General features: G+C 44.5%; 1 protein-coding gene across 1 annotated transcript in view; it reads right to left on the bottom strand.

Moving 5' to 3' along the window:
• Positions 1 to 14,262, bottom strand: part of dor (vacuolar protein sorting-associated protein 18 dor) — a 57,046-nt gene extending 42,784 nt beyond the window's left edge. Inside the window, exons 1-8 of the mRNA XM_089588391.1 lie at positions 13,813 to 14,262; positions 13,459 to 13,529; positions 12,627 to 12,736; positions 10,606 to 10,787; positions 9,080 to 9,167; positions 7,377 to 7,456; positions 3,608 to 3,720; positions 2,242 to 2,330 (exon numbers count right to left, since the gene is read on the bottom strand). Coding sequence (XP_089444517.1) covers positions 2,242 to 2,330; positions 3,608 to 3,720; positions 7,377 to 7,456; positions 9,080 to 9,167; positions 10,606 to 10,787; positions 12,627 to 12,736; positions 13,459 to 13,529; positions 13,813 to 13,902 — 823 coding nt within the window. The 5' untranslated portion in view covers positions 13,903 to 14,262. The remainder of the gene's footprint in view (positions 1 to 2,241; positions 2,331 to 3,607; positions 3,721 to 7,376; positions 7,457 to 9,079; positions 9,168 to 10,605; positions 10,788 to 12,626; positions 12,737 to 13,458; positions 13,530 to 13,812) is intronic.
• Positions 14,263 to 17,142: the final 2,880 nt, after the last annotated feature.

Here is a 17,142-nt window from a genome sequence, read left to right as displayed (position 1 = left end):
CTTCTACACCCTCCGCTGTCACACGGGTTATGTGCTGTGTGTACAACAGCCGCATCTTCGTATATAAATTCATTTGGAAGTTGGCACCTGTCTCGTCTCCCTTTCCTAAGACCCTCTCTCTGCCGTGCTATTGTTCACACACTCTGCATATTAGTATCTGGTTGGCAGAGGGCATTGGAGGAGAGGTATCCCACGTCAAATGCAAGGATTAACCTTTTGCGGTCCTCAACGTTTGCCCACAATGCGGCTGCTCTGGTCCGAAACTGTTTCGCCAGACTTGGTCACCGTGAAAGAAAACAACTGTGTGAGAACAACTCATGGAATCTTTATTTCTGGTGTTTCCTTATGTGCCCAATCTTTCAATGATACCTAGGCAATGCGTAGTTTAAAGGTGCACTGAAGAGGATTCTGAACTTGTCTTTTTGCCACGGGAACTCGATCTACACGTTCCTAGCATTCTTAGAAACTGCAACTTATTGCTCTGTATGGCCGATTTCCCTAATTAAATCGAATTCAACGCCCGGCTCCCGCCTTTCTTTTTAATTCTCCTTCATACGGTGGGCGGAGTCGACCAACACGGGGAGTGCTTTTCAGCCAGCTCCGTGGAGGCTTTGCTTTCGCTTTATTTTGTTTTTTAGGTTTCCATGAATAAATAGTTTCATTCGCAGATAATATAGCCGCAAAATAAGCCTGCAGAAATAAAAGTATGTGCGGACTAGTTGCTACTACGGACTACTACGTATTACTCCGCCGATGGCAGAGCGGCAAGCCGCCACGGGACTGGGTGAAAGGCACTCCCCGCATTGGTCGACTCCGCCCACCATACGAGGGAGAATTAAAAAAAAAGGGCGGGAGCCGGACGGTAATTCGATTTAATTGGGGAAATCGGCCACACAGGGCAATAAGTCGCAGTTTCTAAGAAAGCTCGGAATGTGTAGATCGAGTTCCCGCGGCAAAAAGACAAGTTCAGATTCCTCTTCAGTGCACCTTTAAGAGATGGCATGACAGCGCTTGACAGCAGACCGGGACGGCCGTGTTGTCATGTCAGGAGGGGCTCGTCTAGGGACCACAAAGGGTTAATGTACTTGCTTTGTGGATAAGAACTAAAACATTCTTAACCCTTCCAGGTGCTTTGTACACAATTGTGTATACAGCAAACTCACAGCTTTTTCTGACAGACTGGTGCACCTAGCAGTGATTTCATAGTTCCAGTCGAACTGAGCACCCTTCTTGTCGCAAATAAGTTGGTTTTCTGTGCCATGTAGCGAGCGCAGTAAATAATATTTCACTCAACAGTGAGCTAGGTAGCACGTTGTCCATCATTTTTGTGCAGACGGATTTTGTTGCGAGTGAAAACATTGATTGTTCTTGCTCAATTTCGGCGTAATGTGCACTTTCGAATCGCAAAATTATTCCACAATGCCTAGGGTGCTCACCTGACAGATGAGAACATTTCGATGTTACTGTTTCTAACAAATCTGGCACTTTGCATGGAATTCTCCACATCATTGTAAAAACTTACCCGCTGGTCCTTCATGCTCAAAAACTAAAAAACTCCCTTTCTTGAGGCTTGAATGTACTACTTAGGAGAAAAAAATAACTGAATTCAATAAAACAAAAAATGGCACCTGAAAGGGTTAAGATATTATAACTTGTCCAGAAGCTTTACTTCTCTTAAGAAACTAAAAAACACAGGAAAATTGACAAGTGATTTATATTCAAGGAGCAACTAAAAAATGGCGTTTGCATGTAAGGTCCGCACACCGCCAAAATCAGGAAAAATAAGTGCGACTCCCATTAAGTGTACATACAGTAAAATTCCTTCAACAAAGTGTTTTTCATGTCTGCATGACTCGCATTATAATAAGACTGGCTTAACCAGGTGAGGTTTGTGAGTTACTTCATTGTCTTCTCAGGTCTGCCCTTCAGCTGTCAGTGCAATACGTAAAAACTTACCCAAGCAGCACAGGATATTGGCCCAATATTGGGAATAGAAGGTGTCACTCTGATCCTTTGTACGACCGAATTTTGCAAATACATTTCCAATATTGGGCCAATAAGCTGAACTGCTTGGATTCATGCAATCTGTGTGCAGTATGTGTACTAGAATTTTTTTACTTTAACAGGCAATAGCGTTCCACATTTGAGGGTGGGCTACTCAAGTACACAAGCTGAAAAACTATCACGAGACATTCACAGGCTGTTAGTAAAAGGGTGTAAATAACCAACAAGATCACTCACCGAGAACGTGGTCGGTACTGGTGAACACTCTCAGCAGTACTGGCTGTTCCCCGGATGGTGCGCAGACACCAACAAACTGGTAGATCCGCCTAAAATTTTTTAAAAAAGAAAGAAATGTACAAAAAACACTATCAATATAAAAGTAATATCTAGAGGCACATCACCCATTTGGAGGCAGCAATCTAGAAACATTTATCACCCTAGTTATCCGCTATTCCAGCTGTTTGCTTTTACAATATCCAGACAAGTGACGTCAAAAAGAAATAAACTTAGCTGAAATTTATTACATTTTTTTATGTCGCGCTACTCAGTTATGGTCACTATCTAGTAGTGTAATGGTGGCCCTATGTTAACTGGTTTTGTTACCTGTTACGTGCTCACATAATCCAGTGTTAAGAGCGATGTGGCTGCGCAAAATTATCTAGCAACGACACCAAACTATGTTATTATTTAACCAGTTATGCTGTGCAAATCAATGACAACATTTAATGACAATTCATGACAATGAGTTATACCATTAAGGCGGAGCTAAAGTGTCCCCTCCAACTTCTGACAGCTGCGTGGTACTTTTGTACATCCCAAAAGTAATACAAATACAAATACAAATACCTTTATTTAAACATCAGGGATGTTAGGGGGTACACCCAAAAAGCCTATGACAGGCTTGACGGAGAGGCGCACCCCCGTACATAAAAACCGGCAGCAACAGAACACGGACAGAACAATAAAGAAAGACTACAGTGCATAGGTAAATATTATTCAATAAAGATTAGTGAACATCCTCTTGAAATTATAGATAGTTGAAGTCAGCAAGATTAACACGCAACGCTCAAAGACACTAAAAATGAACTAAGGATAACAATCACAAAAGAAAACGGGATAAAGGAGGAAAAAACTTGCAGTAAGAAAAAAACCGTACCGTTAGGTCCTCAGGGCTCATTGCACCGATTAAGAAGAATTGGAATTATATGTCGCAGCATTTGACGACCATAATTAGTACGGAAGGATGGCGCATACCAGACGTCATTGTTACACGTTGGGTAGTAATTAGCTTTGGGCCGTAAGTTAGCTGTGATATCAAAGAATGCGTCTTGATTTTTCCGTCTTCTTTCATATCGTTTACTTAGCAATAGATTATATAGGTCGTTAATAGGAGTTACTTTTAATGAAAGTAATGATCCCAATACATACATAACTTTGATTCTGGGGGAGAACCAATCATCATCATCAGCCAAACTACATGCACTGCAGGGCAAAGACCTCTCCCATGTCCCAACAATTAACCCTGTACAGTGTCAGATGCCCAGCCACCTTATCCCCGTAAATATCTGAAATCTGACAGGCTGAAAAACAGTAGCTTCAGCACCTTGGAGTTGTGAGAATGATGAAGCATCGTTGGTCAGAGCTGCGTGGTATGAAGCGCCGGACCTCAAGCCCCATGATGGGCCCCAAGGTCTGGTCCGGACCCAGCTGGAAGACCTGAAAAAGTGATCTATTACACATCTATTTCTGCACAGTTGTTCAAATGACGGCAGTGATATGTGGGGCTTAATGACTTGAAGTGACACACAGGCTATGAGGGACACCGCAGTGAAAGGCTCCAGATTAATTTGAGCTACCTGCGATTCGTTAAAATGTGCTAACACTATACAGCCCATAGCCGTTTAGTTATTCACTTTCATTAAAATATGCATGCCACAGATGGGATTCCACCTTGTAACCTTGAGATCACCAGCTGAACGTTGAAACCACTGAACTACCGTGGCGGAAAGTTGTCGAACTGAGCGACTGGATACCGAAATGTGCAGATATTACACATCACTGGGCGAAGCTGCAGAAACACGATGTTTATTCGTAATAAAGAAAAACAACTACTGACGCATTTCAACAACTCGGGAAAAAAAAAAGAAAATTGAGACCAATAGCAAGCCAAAGTTCTGTACAACAGATGTTCAGGCTTCATTGAAAACGTGATTATGTATGGTTACATATCTACTAAAATGCTTCCTTAACCCTTTGAAGGTTTTTGCCGTATATGTACGGCGGCGGTTTTCTGTCCCGCAAGGTCTTTGCCGTACGGGTACGGTTTCGATCTTCCGTCTGAAATTTTGCACCAAAATAACAATGCGTGCTCACTGGGGGGTGCTGCCACCTCTTAGGACTTACAAGAAGTGTTTGAATTTTGTGCTGCCTTCTTACGGAGATAAGCAGAACTTATGTCTAGCTTTAGCGCGGCGGCACAGACTGCGGCAACACCCCTTTTGTAGTTTTGGTTTCGCCGCGTGATCGCAAGGGAGTTGCGCGAAATTTGAGTTTTCTTTTTGTCAGCACTATCTTGCAGGGGCTGCCGAAGTTGATTTCTATCTTTACTGGCGCTGCTCTTAGCTTGCTTATCACCGTTGCTCGCGAGGTATTCTTGCCCTCTGTGGCAACGCGCCTACGCGGTTTCGATTCCGCTGCGGGATCGCAACGGAGTCGCGCGAAACGTGTTTTCTCTTTGTGGGCACTGTTTTGCAGAGGCGGCGAAAGTTGACTTCTATCTTTATTGGTGCTGTTCTTAGCTTGCTTATCACCGTTGCTATTCTATTCTGTTGAACATTTTCCAGTTGTGAGTGATGCTGTCACCAAAGTACTGTTCCTAATTTTTTTTAACTATTTATTCTCGATTATATACATTTTGTAGATTCAAGATCCGCAATAAAGTAATTTGACCACCTGGGAAAGTTTTCTTCAAAATAATTCGACCCTCAAAGGGTTAAAGAGTGCATTTTATAATGCAAACAGAGTCACTTTTCTCCTCTCTTCATCAACATCGACATCAATAGCAGCTGAACCAAGTAGACTGCTAGACAAAAGCATCCCACAAATGGCCATCCACTGTCCCACCATCCAGTGACCATGTACTATCCCTGTTGCAAGTCAGCCGTAGTTGCTCTATCCGAGAAAATTTCCCGCACGTCACCACTCCTATCACTTCTCGGCTGTCTGTAAGCTGTGTGTCACTTCTTCAATCAATGGTCATCTTCACTGCATGTTACACATGACCAACCGAAGTTCACTCCAGAAATCTTGAGTTCATCTTTCATACACACTGCTTTTCTTTCTATCTCTTAGCACTGCACCAATCAATTTCCCTTCAATTACATGCTGTGCTATGTGTAGTCTTACTTCAGTTTTACAACAACGGCTATAATGGTGTCACAGCAAAACTTCGTGCTTGGCTTATTCATTGATGCTGACGCAGAAAAACCTCTTTTAGCGCTACGGGATGACACAGAGCACTAGATCTGTGAAAAGAAATAAGGAGGGCAGTACCAAAAAAAACATGCAAACATGCGAGCATTCCACTCGCATGTGGAAATACAGTCAAGCCCACTTATAACAATACTGGTTATAACAATATATTGGATATAACAATGGTCAGTCATGGCACCATCAGCTTTGCTACATGTTCTATAGTAAAATAAACTGCTTATAGCAATGCTGTCAAGGCACATTATTGGTTATAACAATTAAATCTGGTAATTGAGTGTCAACCATTATAGAAAAAAAAGAAGGGAATGCTACAACCACACCAGCAAAACCATGCTTACAACGCAAAAGCGCGCATGTGGGGGGCCGACCAATGGACTAAGCTGGCGCAGCAACGCCACGAAAGCAAAAGAGGCAGGTGTCATCGCGTCAGGAGAGCTGCTGCATTGCTGCATTGGCTACGCGCATTGTGCGTACCCCCAATCAGTTGGTGCAGTGTGCGCGCATGCAGCCAGCGCGGTTTTTCTCTTGTCAGCTGTCACCGCGCCCTTAGTTCTGCATGCTTCTTGAATTTCCCATAAGAATATCTTTGGAAAGACGGCTTGATTCCTGTGACGTGGAGGTGCACGAAGCTCCCAGTGGCGCAGTGATGGTGGTGCTTTGGTCATTGGTGAACGGTGAACATTGTTCCGATTCCCTGAAGTTCAAATTAACGAGCTTTTACAGGCATTAGAACAATCAAACCCCTCCGGGTATTTACTGCCAATAAATACAGCGAAGTTTGTCATCTTTTCTTTTTTTCAGCACAGCCCTGTTATAACAATTATTGGATATAACAATGGTATTTCCATGGCACTTGAATATTGTTATAAGTGGGCTTGACTGTAGTTACATCAGCCAGGCAGGCTGATGTACTATTGAAATGCTCAGTGACACACACATGGTATCTTTGAAAAGTGCCATGCGATCAGCCTTTGGCACCACCTATGATGTCTGTGTAATTCGTATATCCACAAGGGTAAACTGCTGGTCATTTCTTCCTTTTTTTTTAATTGGGCCCCTAAGTTGCCACCGTAAATGTGCACTGTCATGGTGGATCACTTATACACTTTCCTTTTCAGCCCTTTCATCCACTTATCCAGCGAGAAAAACATTACGAACATTTCAGATATTTGCAAGGAACATGCCCGGATTGCACAGAAAAAAACACCCCACCTTCCATGATGGTTAATTATGCAACTTTTTCTGGATCCCCTTATGTACACATTGGAATTCTATGCTGCTTTCAGGATTTCAATCATGGTCCCTGGACTCTCCACAGCGACACTGGTGCTTACAAGAAACCCAGATGTGTATCTTTTGACAGTTTTAAGCGTTCATTTCGCATGCCTTCCTTGAAATGGTTTTACAAGGCTGGTATGTTCAAGACATAAGCTCCAGTTATTCAAAGCCCATATAACAGAAACCAATACGAAGGAAGTTATATATAGGACCGAATCTCAGCTGTAGTGGCTGTATTTAAAAGGAGGAAAAAAGCAAAAGCACCCATTTTCTGTGTGATATTAGTGCATGTTAAAGTACCCTAGGTTGTCTAAACTGATCCATGGCCCTCCACTTTGACTTCTCAGAGTTCACGTGAAACTTCGGGACAAACTCACCATACGATACATATGTATAAACCATCACCAAAAAAGATTAGGAATACTGGCAAATTACCCTATTAAATAAACATGAAATCTTGCAAATTTGAAATCTACGGCCTGCGGCACTTGCCACTTCACCAGTTTCATCATTATCACTATCACGATAAGGAAACAATGCTATGGGCTTGCTCCTTCAAAGTGCGACAGAGTTGAGATGCTTGTGATGCAATGCTTACTTACCACCTTGCAGTAGCGCTCAGGAGAGCCTTGCAAGAAGAACCTGTCGTCAGCTGCGGCCAGCTCAGTCTCGAACACCACACCTGCAAGCACAACAGAAATGCATGCTTTGAGAACCTGCTGCAACCTGCTGAACCAGGTACTAAAAGAAACATTATATTTGACAAATCTCAGGCCAGTATTAGAATATGCATGTGTAGCATGGGACCCTTTCACGGGTACACTCATTGACAAGTTATAAAGGGTACAGAAGCGCGCTGCAAGGTTTGTGACTGGAAATTTTAATTTTCATATAAAGAGCTCCGAACTTCGTGACAGTATTGGTTGGAAGACTTTAGCAACCCGAAGAAAAATCTTCAGGCTGAAGTTCTTGCACAGTATTTACAATGATTGTACCGGTATTGATAAAAACACTTATCTAAAGCAGCCATATTACATTTCGGAGAGACTCTATAACACGAAAAAGATTAATAGTTATCAATGCCGCATCAATGTATTTAAGTATTCGTTTTTCCCTAACACAATCCTGGGCTGGAATAAGCTTCCGAATGATGTGGTTTGTGCCCCTGATTTCGAAAGTGCTGTTGAAGCGATAGTCTGATGTATTTTTTTTTTTAGTTTTTTCCAGGTCTCGTGTGTTTACCAGCACTGTGCCATCACTCATACTAGTTGTAAACTCATTTAGTCTTCTTTTAATACGTTGTGTTATCCTTGCTGACATGTTTTCCAATATCTTCTTTGCATTTGTTATTGTATATAGTAATAACCCCCCTACAATAATGCCTCATGGGCGCTGTAGGTACTTTGAATAAATAAATAAATAAATAAAGGAAGGACTGCTATAGGCGCCACTGTTCTTTCCAAGCACTGCCAGCAATGAAAGCAATGTACCCATAAACAATGGGTTCTCAAACTGGGTTCTATGGGAACTTTGGGTTCGTTGCAGTGCTTGTCTTAGTTCCCTGATTACTGAAGTGCATACGCGCCTCAAGCTCCGCTTTTCCTTTGCACACTTTATTTAGATCAGACCACCTGCCATAACAAAACAAGTTTGGCAGCACACAGCTGCTCTGCTTGTGTTTCGTCTTGTACCAGCCGATGCTCATTAACATACTTAACTCAAAGTTTTGGTCCTACCAACATCAAGTACCTTAAAATGACTCCCCTTAAGTTGAATTCAGGAACAATTTGAACAAATTTGCGGTCCCCTTAAAGTCCTAATTATGAACAGTTGGTTGCACTTGCTTTTGTCATATTTTGTAATGGATAATACCACATGTCTCTTTTCATATTCCTGCACCTTTGTAAACACACAATGAGCCCTGCAGCACTGATTAATGAATAAGCAAACAGGTAAACTGGTTTGGTTTGGTTTGGTTTGGTTTATGGGGTTTAACGTCCCAAAGCGACTGAGGCTATGAGAGACGCCGTAGCGGAGGGCTCCGGAAATTTCGACCACCTGGGGTTCTTTAACGTGCACTGGCATCGCACAGTACACGGGCCTCTAGAATTTCTACTCCAAAGAAATTCAACCGCCGCTGCCGGGATAGAACCCGCGTCTTTCGGGTCACGAGCCGAGCCTTGTAACCACTGAGCCACCGCGGCGGTCAAACAGGTAAACTAGTTTCGTTGAAAAATCAGAAAGACAAAAGCTCAATGTATACATGCAAAAAGCAGTTGAGATTTCTCGATTGTCCTCCACATACCTTTGGTTGTGCCAACAAGTACGTAGCTGGTTGAGTTACTTTCTGGAGGGTTGTCATAGTTCCAACCAACTGCACTGATGACATGGCCCTGGACAAAAATGAAATGTGAAGTCTCAATTAAGGTCACCAAAATTTTTTCATGTGAATGCAATGGCCCTGTATTCCTGAATTTCAGCTGCATGACGAAGTCCCTCACGCACAACAATGAAAAAAAAAAAAAAAACCTCGGACCATGACTGCCAATTCAGGTAGTACACGCTGCCCAATTAAAGAATGCAAAGCAATATCGTCACTGAAAACTTGAGGAGAGTGCAACCCTTTCACATCAGACTCACCCTGTTTTATGTTGATGTGCAGCGAAAAATAACGCATGCACACTTCCCAGTCAAGTGAAGCATGATAGGCTCACATGGCATGGAGTGGCTTGGACACGAAAATAGAAGAATTGAGCTCAAGTGTTTCACTTACCATGCACATGAGATAGAAAAAGAGCTCGGTGTTAGAGAAACACGGCATCTCCTTGAAGCTGAGCACGTATACCGTTTCCCAAGACTTTTAAAAGGACACTGACGACATGATCATCATCATCAGCCTGACTACACCCACAGCAGGGCAAAGGCCTCTCCCATGTCTCTCCAATTAACCTTGCCCTCTGCCAGTTGGGGCCACCGTACCCCCGCAAACTTCTCGAAGTCATCCGCCCACCTATCTTACTGCCGCCCCCTGCTATGCTTGGCTTCTCTTAGAATCCATGCCGTTATCCTTAGGGACCAGCGGTTATCTTGCCTTCGCATTACATGCCCTGCCCAAGCCCATTTCTTCCTGCTGATTTTGACTAGGATGTCATTAACCTGTGTTTGTTCACTGACCTGCTCTGCCCTCTTCCTGTCTTTTATGTTACACCTATCATTTTTCTTTCCACAGCTCGCTGCGTTGTGCTCAAGTTGAACCCTTTTAATTATGCTCCCCGTTTCTGCCCCACAAGTGAGCACTGATGTCTCTTAGTCAAGTAGCAGGATAGCTCGCAACAGGGATTCCAACCGACAACATATGTGCCTTTAATGGTATGCCTTTCACAACTGTTCCCAATGGTTTCACAATTGTAATGCAACCACCCGTAGTACAGGAGTATGTCATACGATTTCTCGCTGCCCATAGCATACAGCTAATAGTCAAGTTGCAAGCTAGCTCACGACAGGGATTCCAACCGACGACATATAAACTCCCGATGAGACATTCATCGCCTTCACAGCATGCAAGCAGTCTTAAGTGCCCTCTGTATTTTTTTTCTCACTTGAATTCTTTCACAGTATTTTGTATTTGATCATCAGCTGCTGTGTATTGATGTTCTCCGATTTTGTATTCGTTCGACAGTGTATGAGTGCTGAACCCTAGACAGGCGAAGATAAACACTTTTCTTGTCATTGAATACAGAATCGTACCACTAAGAATGTCTGAATCAAAATAAAAATAAAAAATACCAAACAACACATCACAACACCTTGACAAAAGAAAGATATACACACCTTGAGCTTTGCAAGTGACTGCGCTTTTGGGGCATTCTGGTGGAGGTAGCAGTTGTCGAAGAAGGTCTCCCCATCGGAATGAACCACGCTCACCAGAAGGTGTCGACCCAGGGGGTCAAGGAACATTTGGTAAATCTTGGCCGTGTGACCCTTGTCACCGAGGGACCTGATCAGGTCAACCTCTGAGATGGAAAAAGCAAATATGCACGAATGTATAGCATTTGAGAGCTATAAAAAGGATACCCAAAGAAGAGGGTAGCAAATTTCATATTATCACGAGTGTATAACGAAGCTTTTAGAAATAATGCACAATGCTGTTAAATTTAGAAGAACGTCAATTTGGGCTAGATGGTGCATTATTTGAGACTGAACAGGCAATAGCACTACAGCAAGACGTGCACAAGACGTCCTGCGTCAGTCTTTCTTGTATACGTCTTGCTGTAGCGGTGTTCCCTGTTCAGTCTCAAAAAATGCTTTTAAGTTAGACTAAACAAGCATGCTGCAATTCCATTTAAAAAAAAGAAAGCAATTAAAACAATACATGTAAGAATTCAGAAAAAACTGGCTACACACACATACATAGTTGCAATACTATCCAGGCTTTGCCAGCTAATATTAGCACACAATGAACGGGCGTCCGCCTGTCCAAAAAAAAACGAAAAAAAGAATAAAGAGATATCAAGCGCCACCTGCTAGAGGGTGGAAGAAGCTGACTACTAGTACGCCTTCTTTCACATGGATGGAGCCACTTGTCAGTAATTGGCGGGGCGACAGGCACGTAGGAACACACTAATGTAGTGCGCGCCATCCTGATTGGACGAGAGCTCTACCTTTCGTAGTGCTGCAAACATCTTATGAGACGGAGTATAACTTCCGTGAAGCCTTTTTGATTGCATGCTGCCAAGCTCATTCAGACACAATGACTGTGACGCTGCCACCAGACATTCTGCAATACTACTCAAAATTTTCCTCTTATTGGGGTAGGAATGTTAAGCTCCCCACAAGAACAAAATAGAAGGTCCCAAAAAGTTGGTTACAAGACAAAGAATACTGACAAACACAATCAAGCAATTAATGCTTGAGTTCTCGCAATCTGTTGTCCTGTAACCTATGTTGAATCACTTTCTATTCATACTTTTCTGATATGGCTCTCAGAGAGTCCCTGCAAGTCCAAAAATGCTGCATGCTGGCAAAAGCAAGTGCATGCTGCCTACATTCATTCTGTTTCCAGCTTTTCCAATACATGTATGAGCACCTTGTACATATAAGCACAAGAGAGCTCAGATAAAACTCGGAAGAGCAATGGATGCTGCATAAACTCAATGCAATGCCTTAGGAAAGCAAAACCTCCATTATGTCACTTAGCCAAAATGAAGGCAAGCTGGCTGCTACACAAGTAAATGCAAGTGTGAAGTGCAGAACTACAAGATAAGTCATCTCCTCTCCACACAAAGCAAAAACGGCACAACAGCACACAGGTAATCAAGATTAACTTAGGCTGGTAGAGAACAATTCAGTGATTGTCTTCCAGCAGCACATTCATAATTTAAAAGCACAAAGCATGAGAAAAATAGCACACAGAGATAACAATACTAATGAAACAAGTTGTTTGCTTTCAAGAGAACAAACTGTTCTCCTAAGTTGAGCGCTTTCTTCAGCAACACTGCTATAATGTTCAGACTGGAATCTATACACTCTACCTCCCATATAAACAGAGTCCCACATCAGCTTCATAACTGACGGGATGAAAATACGATTTCTATGCTACTGTTCTTTTTCCCAGCAACTTGCTTCCCTGTTGGTCATTTAATGTTTCTGAAAGACACCGTCACACTTGCCCATCTTATTATAAGCAAGTCCTCAGTTTTGAAATCCAGAACAATCAGGTAATGCAAGTGCTTGCAACAAGCTATGTCTGCACTCATAACTGTGAATAAATATGAAAGCCGAATGCTCTGCAACAACGGTTTTGCGAAAAAATACTTTGCATCACTTAAGAACACTGAAAGAGTGACACTTGCCATGGGGATTGTTTGGATTTGTGATGGCGATGCGAAGCAAACACTTGTTGGCCATTGCGAGGACCAGGATCTGGTTGCTGACGACCAAGTGAGTGATTGGGTGCTGGGGACTGTTCAACAAACAACGAAAACATCTCTCAGAGCACGCACTCCACTGCTTCATATGCGAGAAAAATTACAGCAAACAAGAAATAAGCAGAAGGATTAGTATTCACAAAAGCTATCGCTGATAGCATGCAATTTTTCAAAGCCAAAACGGTTACCCCTGTACACGCCGCTGCGGAAAGTTCAGGGGAAGTCATAGCAGCGTTTCACGCCTTGTAGTCTACGCTGTTTCCCTTAGAAGCTGTTACAAAGTTTGTTCTTCCAGTAACTATTTGTTCGCTTCATGGTTCATGGGGGTTTACCGTCCCAAAGCGACTCAGGCTATGAGAGACGCCGTAGTGGAGGGCTCCGGAAATTTCGACCACCTGGGGTTCTTCAACATGCACTGACATCGCACTGTACACCGGCCTCTAGAATTTCGCCTCCATCGAAATTCCACCGCCGCTGCCGGGATCGAACCCGCGTCTTTCGAGTCAGCAGCCGAGCACCATAACCACTGAGCCACAACGGCGGCTTCCTAACTATTTGTGGAAACATCGAACTTATTCTCTTGAATGACGAACATAAACATGAGTCCGCGAACGTCAAATACGGCGCCTGTTTGCTCTTTCGAGACATACTAACAACCTTTTTTTTTTATCTACTGTGCTAACTTCGGGAACTTATAATTACTAAGAATCAAAAACAAATTAAAAAAACGAGAGATGTTGCCTGGACAAACACTCACGTGAATGTTATCCTCGTCTTCTTGAATATTGGCACTTCCATTTCAAGAGAGGCATTGATGTAGCCTGTCGTCTGAAAGGGCAAAAAGTCTCGAGTAAACCCTATGTAATCCTTTGAATGGTTAAAAGATCAACCTGCTGGTAACACAGCGATCGGAAAATGTTTTCAGCGCCGCAGACCCTATCGTTCGGTACGGCTGCGGAGTCTAGGCGACTGCGGCACCAAACGCAGTCAAGTTTGGCTAAGATACTGTTTGTCAGACTAGACAAGACGACGCTTGCCGTGAGGGAGTTACTTAACAGTAAACAGACTATTATTATCTAAAGCCGTGTTCTCGCAAGTAAAGGATGCTCACCAACTCCGGAAAGGCGCTTCGACCAGCCGAGCCCAGATAGCCAGCCGACTGCGAAGTTACTTCTTCGTACTGGTCAAACAGTGAAGCCATGTTTGATACCTTTTAGTAGCGTAAGCCCGCAGTACAAAGGACAAATTTCGATGGAAAAGTAACAACGTCGCGACCAAGCTCCAGTTGAAACCAGAATCTCAAACGGGGGGCGTACTATCGTTACGTCGGGGTTCGCATTGCACAAATGCAGTTTCTTGCGAGCGCGCTGTCGCGCTCTACTTGCGCGGGCATTAAATGATTCCGCTGTTTCAAACCGCTCAGCCAGCTGCACAAAATCAGCACGTCGCCTCCTTTTTTCAATAAAGCAGCAAACAAAAACTTAGGCAAGAATGCAAACAAACGGTTTCATGTAAACCATGGAGGCGGCCATGACGGCTGTCATAGTTTCCAACCGCCCTCTGTGAATCGTGCTAATACAGACGCGCAGGCTCAGAACCGAGTCGCCTGCTGCAAGGCGATGCGGATGATGCGCCACTTTAGCTACCTCTGTATTTTTCAGTATTATGTTAGGAGCATACTTCGGTTTGAAATAGAAAAGTCACTGTTATCAGTTTAGCTTTTACTAGAGCCAGTTCAACCGGAGCAGCTTTTGGCATATCACTGTAGAGTTCGCGCCCACAGCAATGTCTCTCTGTTTGCGTAATTAAAGCTCCAGAAGTCTTGTGCTAAATCGTTGGTCTGTTAATTCATATGCACTAAGGCCTTACAGAGGTCTTCATGCTTCAAGGAGACTGCAGCGATCACCATCATCATCGTCATCATTTGTACTGCTCGCGGTAACTTCGAAGGCCTCCAGACACCAGACCGAACGATGCCCCCACGCGATCATGTACAGACTTATGTAGCTTCGTAGTTCTTAAAGCGCGTAGAACATAGAGGTAAAGGAGTTCACTGCATGAGCTAGTTAACGCGTCAGTTCAGGTAGCAGATGCCACAACACATTTCAATCCCTAGTGCCAGCTGTGCACATGGACAGGACCGCAGGACTCATGAACTTGAGGGATTGGTGAGCCCACGTCACTTCATCCTTGTATGTGGGCAACGGGTTTCGATTTATGACTGCGGGCGAGCAGACCGTGAAAGGCCGGGTGCGGCTTCTAAACGTCGTACACGCAGTCAAGGGCGTCCGCAGAATTTTTTGCAGGGGGGCGCCCCGTTGGTGCCCCGGGGGGGGGGGGGGGGGGGGGGGGGGGGGTATGTTCGTAGCAGAAAGGCGCTATTTGCGGAGTAAATTTATTTATTTATATATAAATAAAAATTAAACAAAATGCACACATGAAAGAAAAATTACAAACAGCAAATTAAAGCGCGGCTAGGAGAGGTACATTGGAGTTTATCAACGAAGAAACAACTAAAATTAATAAAAATGCAAAAAGATGCTATATCACTTCGTGGAGAAGAGTGCTCAGTCTTGCTGCATACGGGTTCTCGACTCACCCGGATTGATGACCAGCACACAGCACAATATGTTCACAAACACGCAACTACAGTCACTCAGTCAGTCTTCCTTGAACAGCAACTGTAGGCGCCTCGGATTTTTCTGGGCGAATTGCGTAATTACACGTGTGATAAATTCACTTCTGTGCTTCATTACACGCTCTCGGTGCACACTCATCATACACATTGGAAAAACTGTTGAACGCGTACGTTGAAAACAAAAGATGACTATATATACAACGAAAACTTATTTACAAGATAAATGCACGCTCGCAGCTTCATACACCTCGCTCCATCTTGCTTGCGCATCCGCACAGTCGAGCAACCGCACACACACTGCTCTCCGCTCGTCGTTTTCTCGTCCGCTGTCTTGGTTGTTCTCAGCTTCGCTGACAACCGGCCACTAAAAACACCCAAGCACAAACACAGAGGCGCGCACACGTGCAAGGGCTTACTTGCCGCAGTATCCCCGAATGCGCACTTTGGGGGTGAAAGGAACGCCGCGCAACTTCCGAGGGGAAGGGACACTCGCCACTCCAGTCGGAAAATTTGTTTTTGTGTTTTTATGGGGTTCAGAGCCCCAAAACGACTCAGGCTATGAGGGATGGAGTAGTACAGAGTTCCGGGTAATGTCGACCACCTGGGTCTCTTTACCATGCACTGACACGCACAGTACATGGGCGCTGTTGTGATTTGAGGCCCAGCCAGAGGTGACAGGCGAGCCAGGCAGGCGCCATCGGGCTGCGTTGACCAAAGGCGCTGGTTTTCGCAGAAGACGCAAAGAACGCTGGTGTGGGGGCGCCTCGGGAGACTGCGTCGCCGTGAACAAAAGCAGCTAATCCCCTTTGCCGGAGATTCTGAAAGCGGCGCTTCTACCGAACTGCGCTACCCGTGGATCGGAGGAGACAGCGAGCGGCAGCGGCGCCAACTCATCGCCCGCTTGCCCCTGAGCAGCCCGACAAAGCGGGGGTGGACACGGCTGATTTTACCTTCCCTCCTTAAGAATTCATCGGTGACCGGCGTAACGATAGGCGAAAACAAGATGCCCCGTGCACTGTCTGCCTCCGTGTCGCTATCTCTCTAGAGATCAAAGAAACAGACACCCATCTCAAGGCGGCTCGAAACACATGCTCGCCGGTGCCGCTGTATGTCTGGAACAGGTCGCCCTTCAGTAGAGCTAATGATGGCGTGGTTTGAAAACGGCGGAACGACGCACGCCCGGACGCGGCATTTCGCAGATGTGACCATGCGGGGCTGCTTTTATTACCCTTTTGACTGAGCGCACCACCGCCCCTGGCGTGCGGCCATCACTCACGGTTCGAGTGAGTGATTTTCCAGGGGGGTGCAGCCGCCCCCCTTGCCCCCCCCCCCTCCGGACGCCCATGCACGCAGTGGAAAACACCATGCGGTGCTTGCACTGACGCATTCCAGCTTCCAGACTAGACGACCTGAAGCAGAGCGCTAAATTGTGTGCTCGCTGCACCTACGCGCTTTTAATGTAATCGACTTTTTTTTATCGGGTTCGATTCCTAGTCACTTTAAAACGGTTTATTTGCTGAAACAATTTCGCGAGCTCACCGGAACGAGATGAATGATATCGCACTGCCGCCTGACGCTACATGAAACTATCAATAAAATTTATCTTCACGTATAGCTAACAAATCAGCCAGTAACAATAGTTTACACATGCTAAACATGGAAAATGCGTTCTCTGTACGAGGGAATTAGAATTTGCCTTAAAACTCTTGGAGCTCTGAACGAATTGGTGCGAGAGAACCAGTGTTCGAAGGGACGCTTCTGTACATGAACTGTACACTATGCGCGAACGAAAATTTATAACTG

This window comes from Amblyomma mixtum, chromosome 4 (assembly GCF_055824585.1).
Source record: "Amblyomma mixtum isolate Tamu chromosome 4, ASM5582458v1, whole genome shotgun sequence".
In the NCBI taxonomy this organism is placed as follows: domain Eukaryota; kingdom Metazoa; phylum Arthropoda; class Arachnida; order Ixodida; family Ixodidae; genus Amblyomma; species Amblyomma mixtum.
This window is presented reverse-complemented; position numbering and strand designations above follow the sequence as displayed.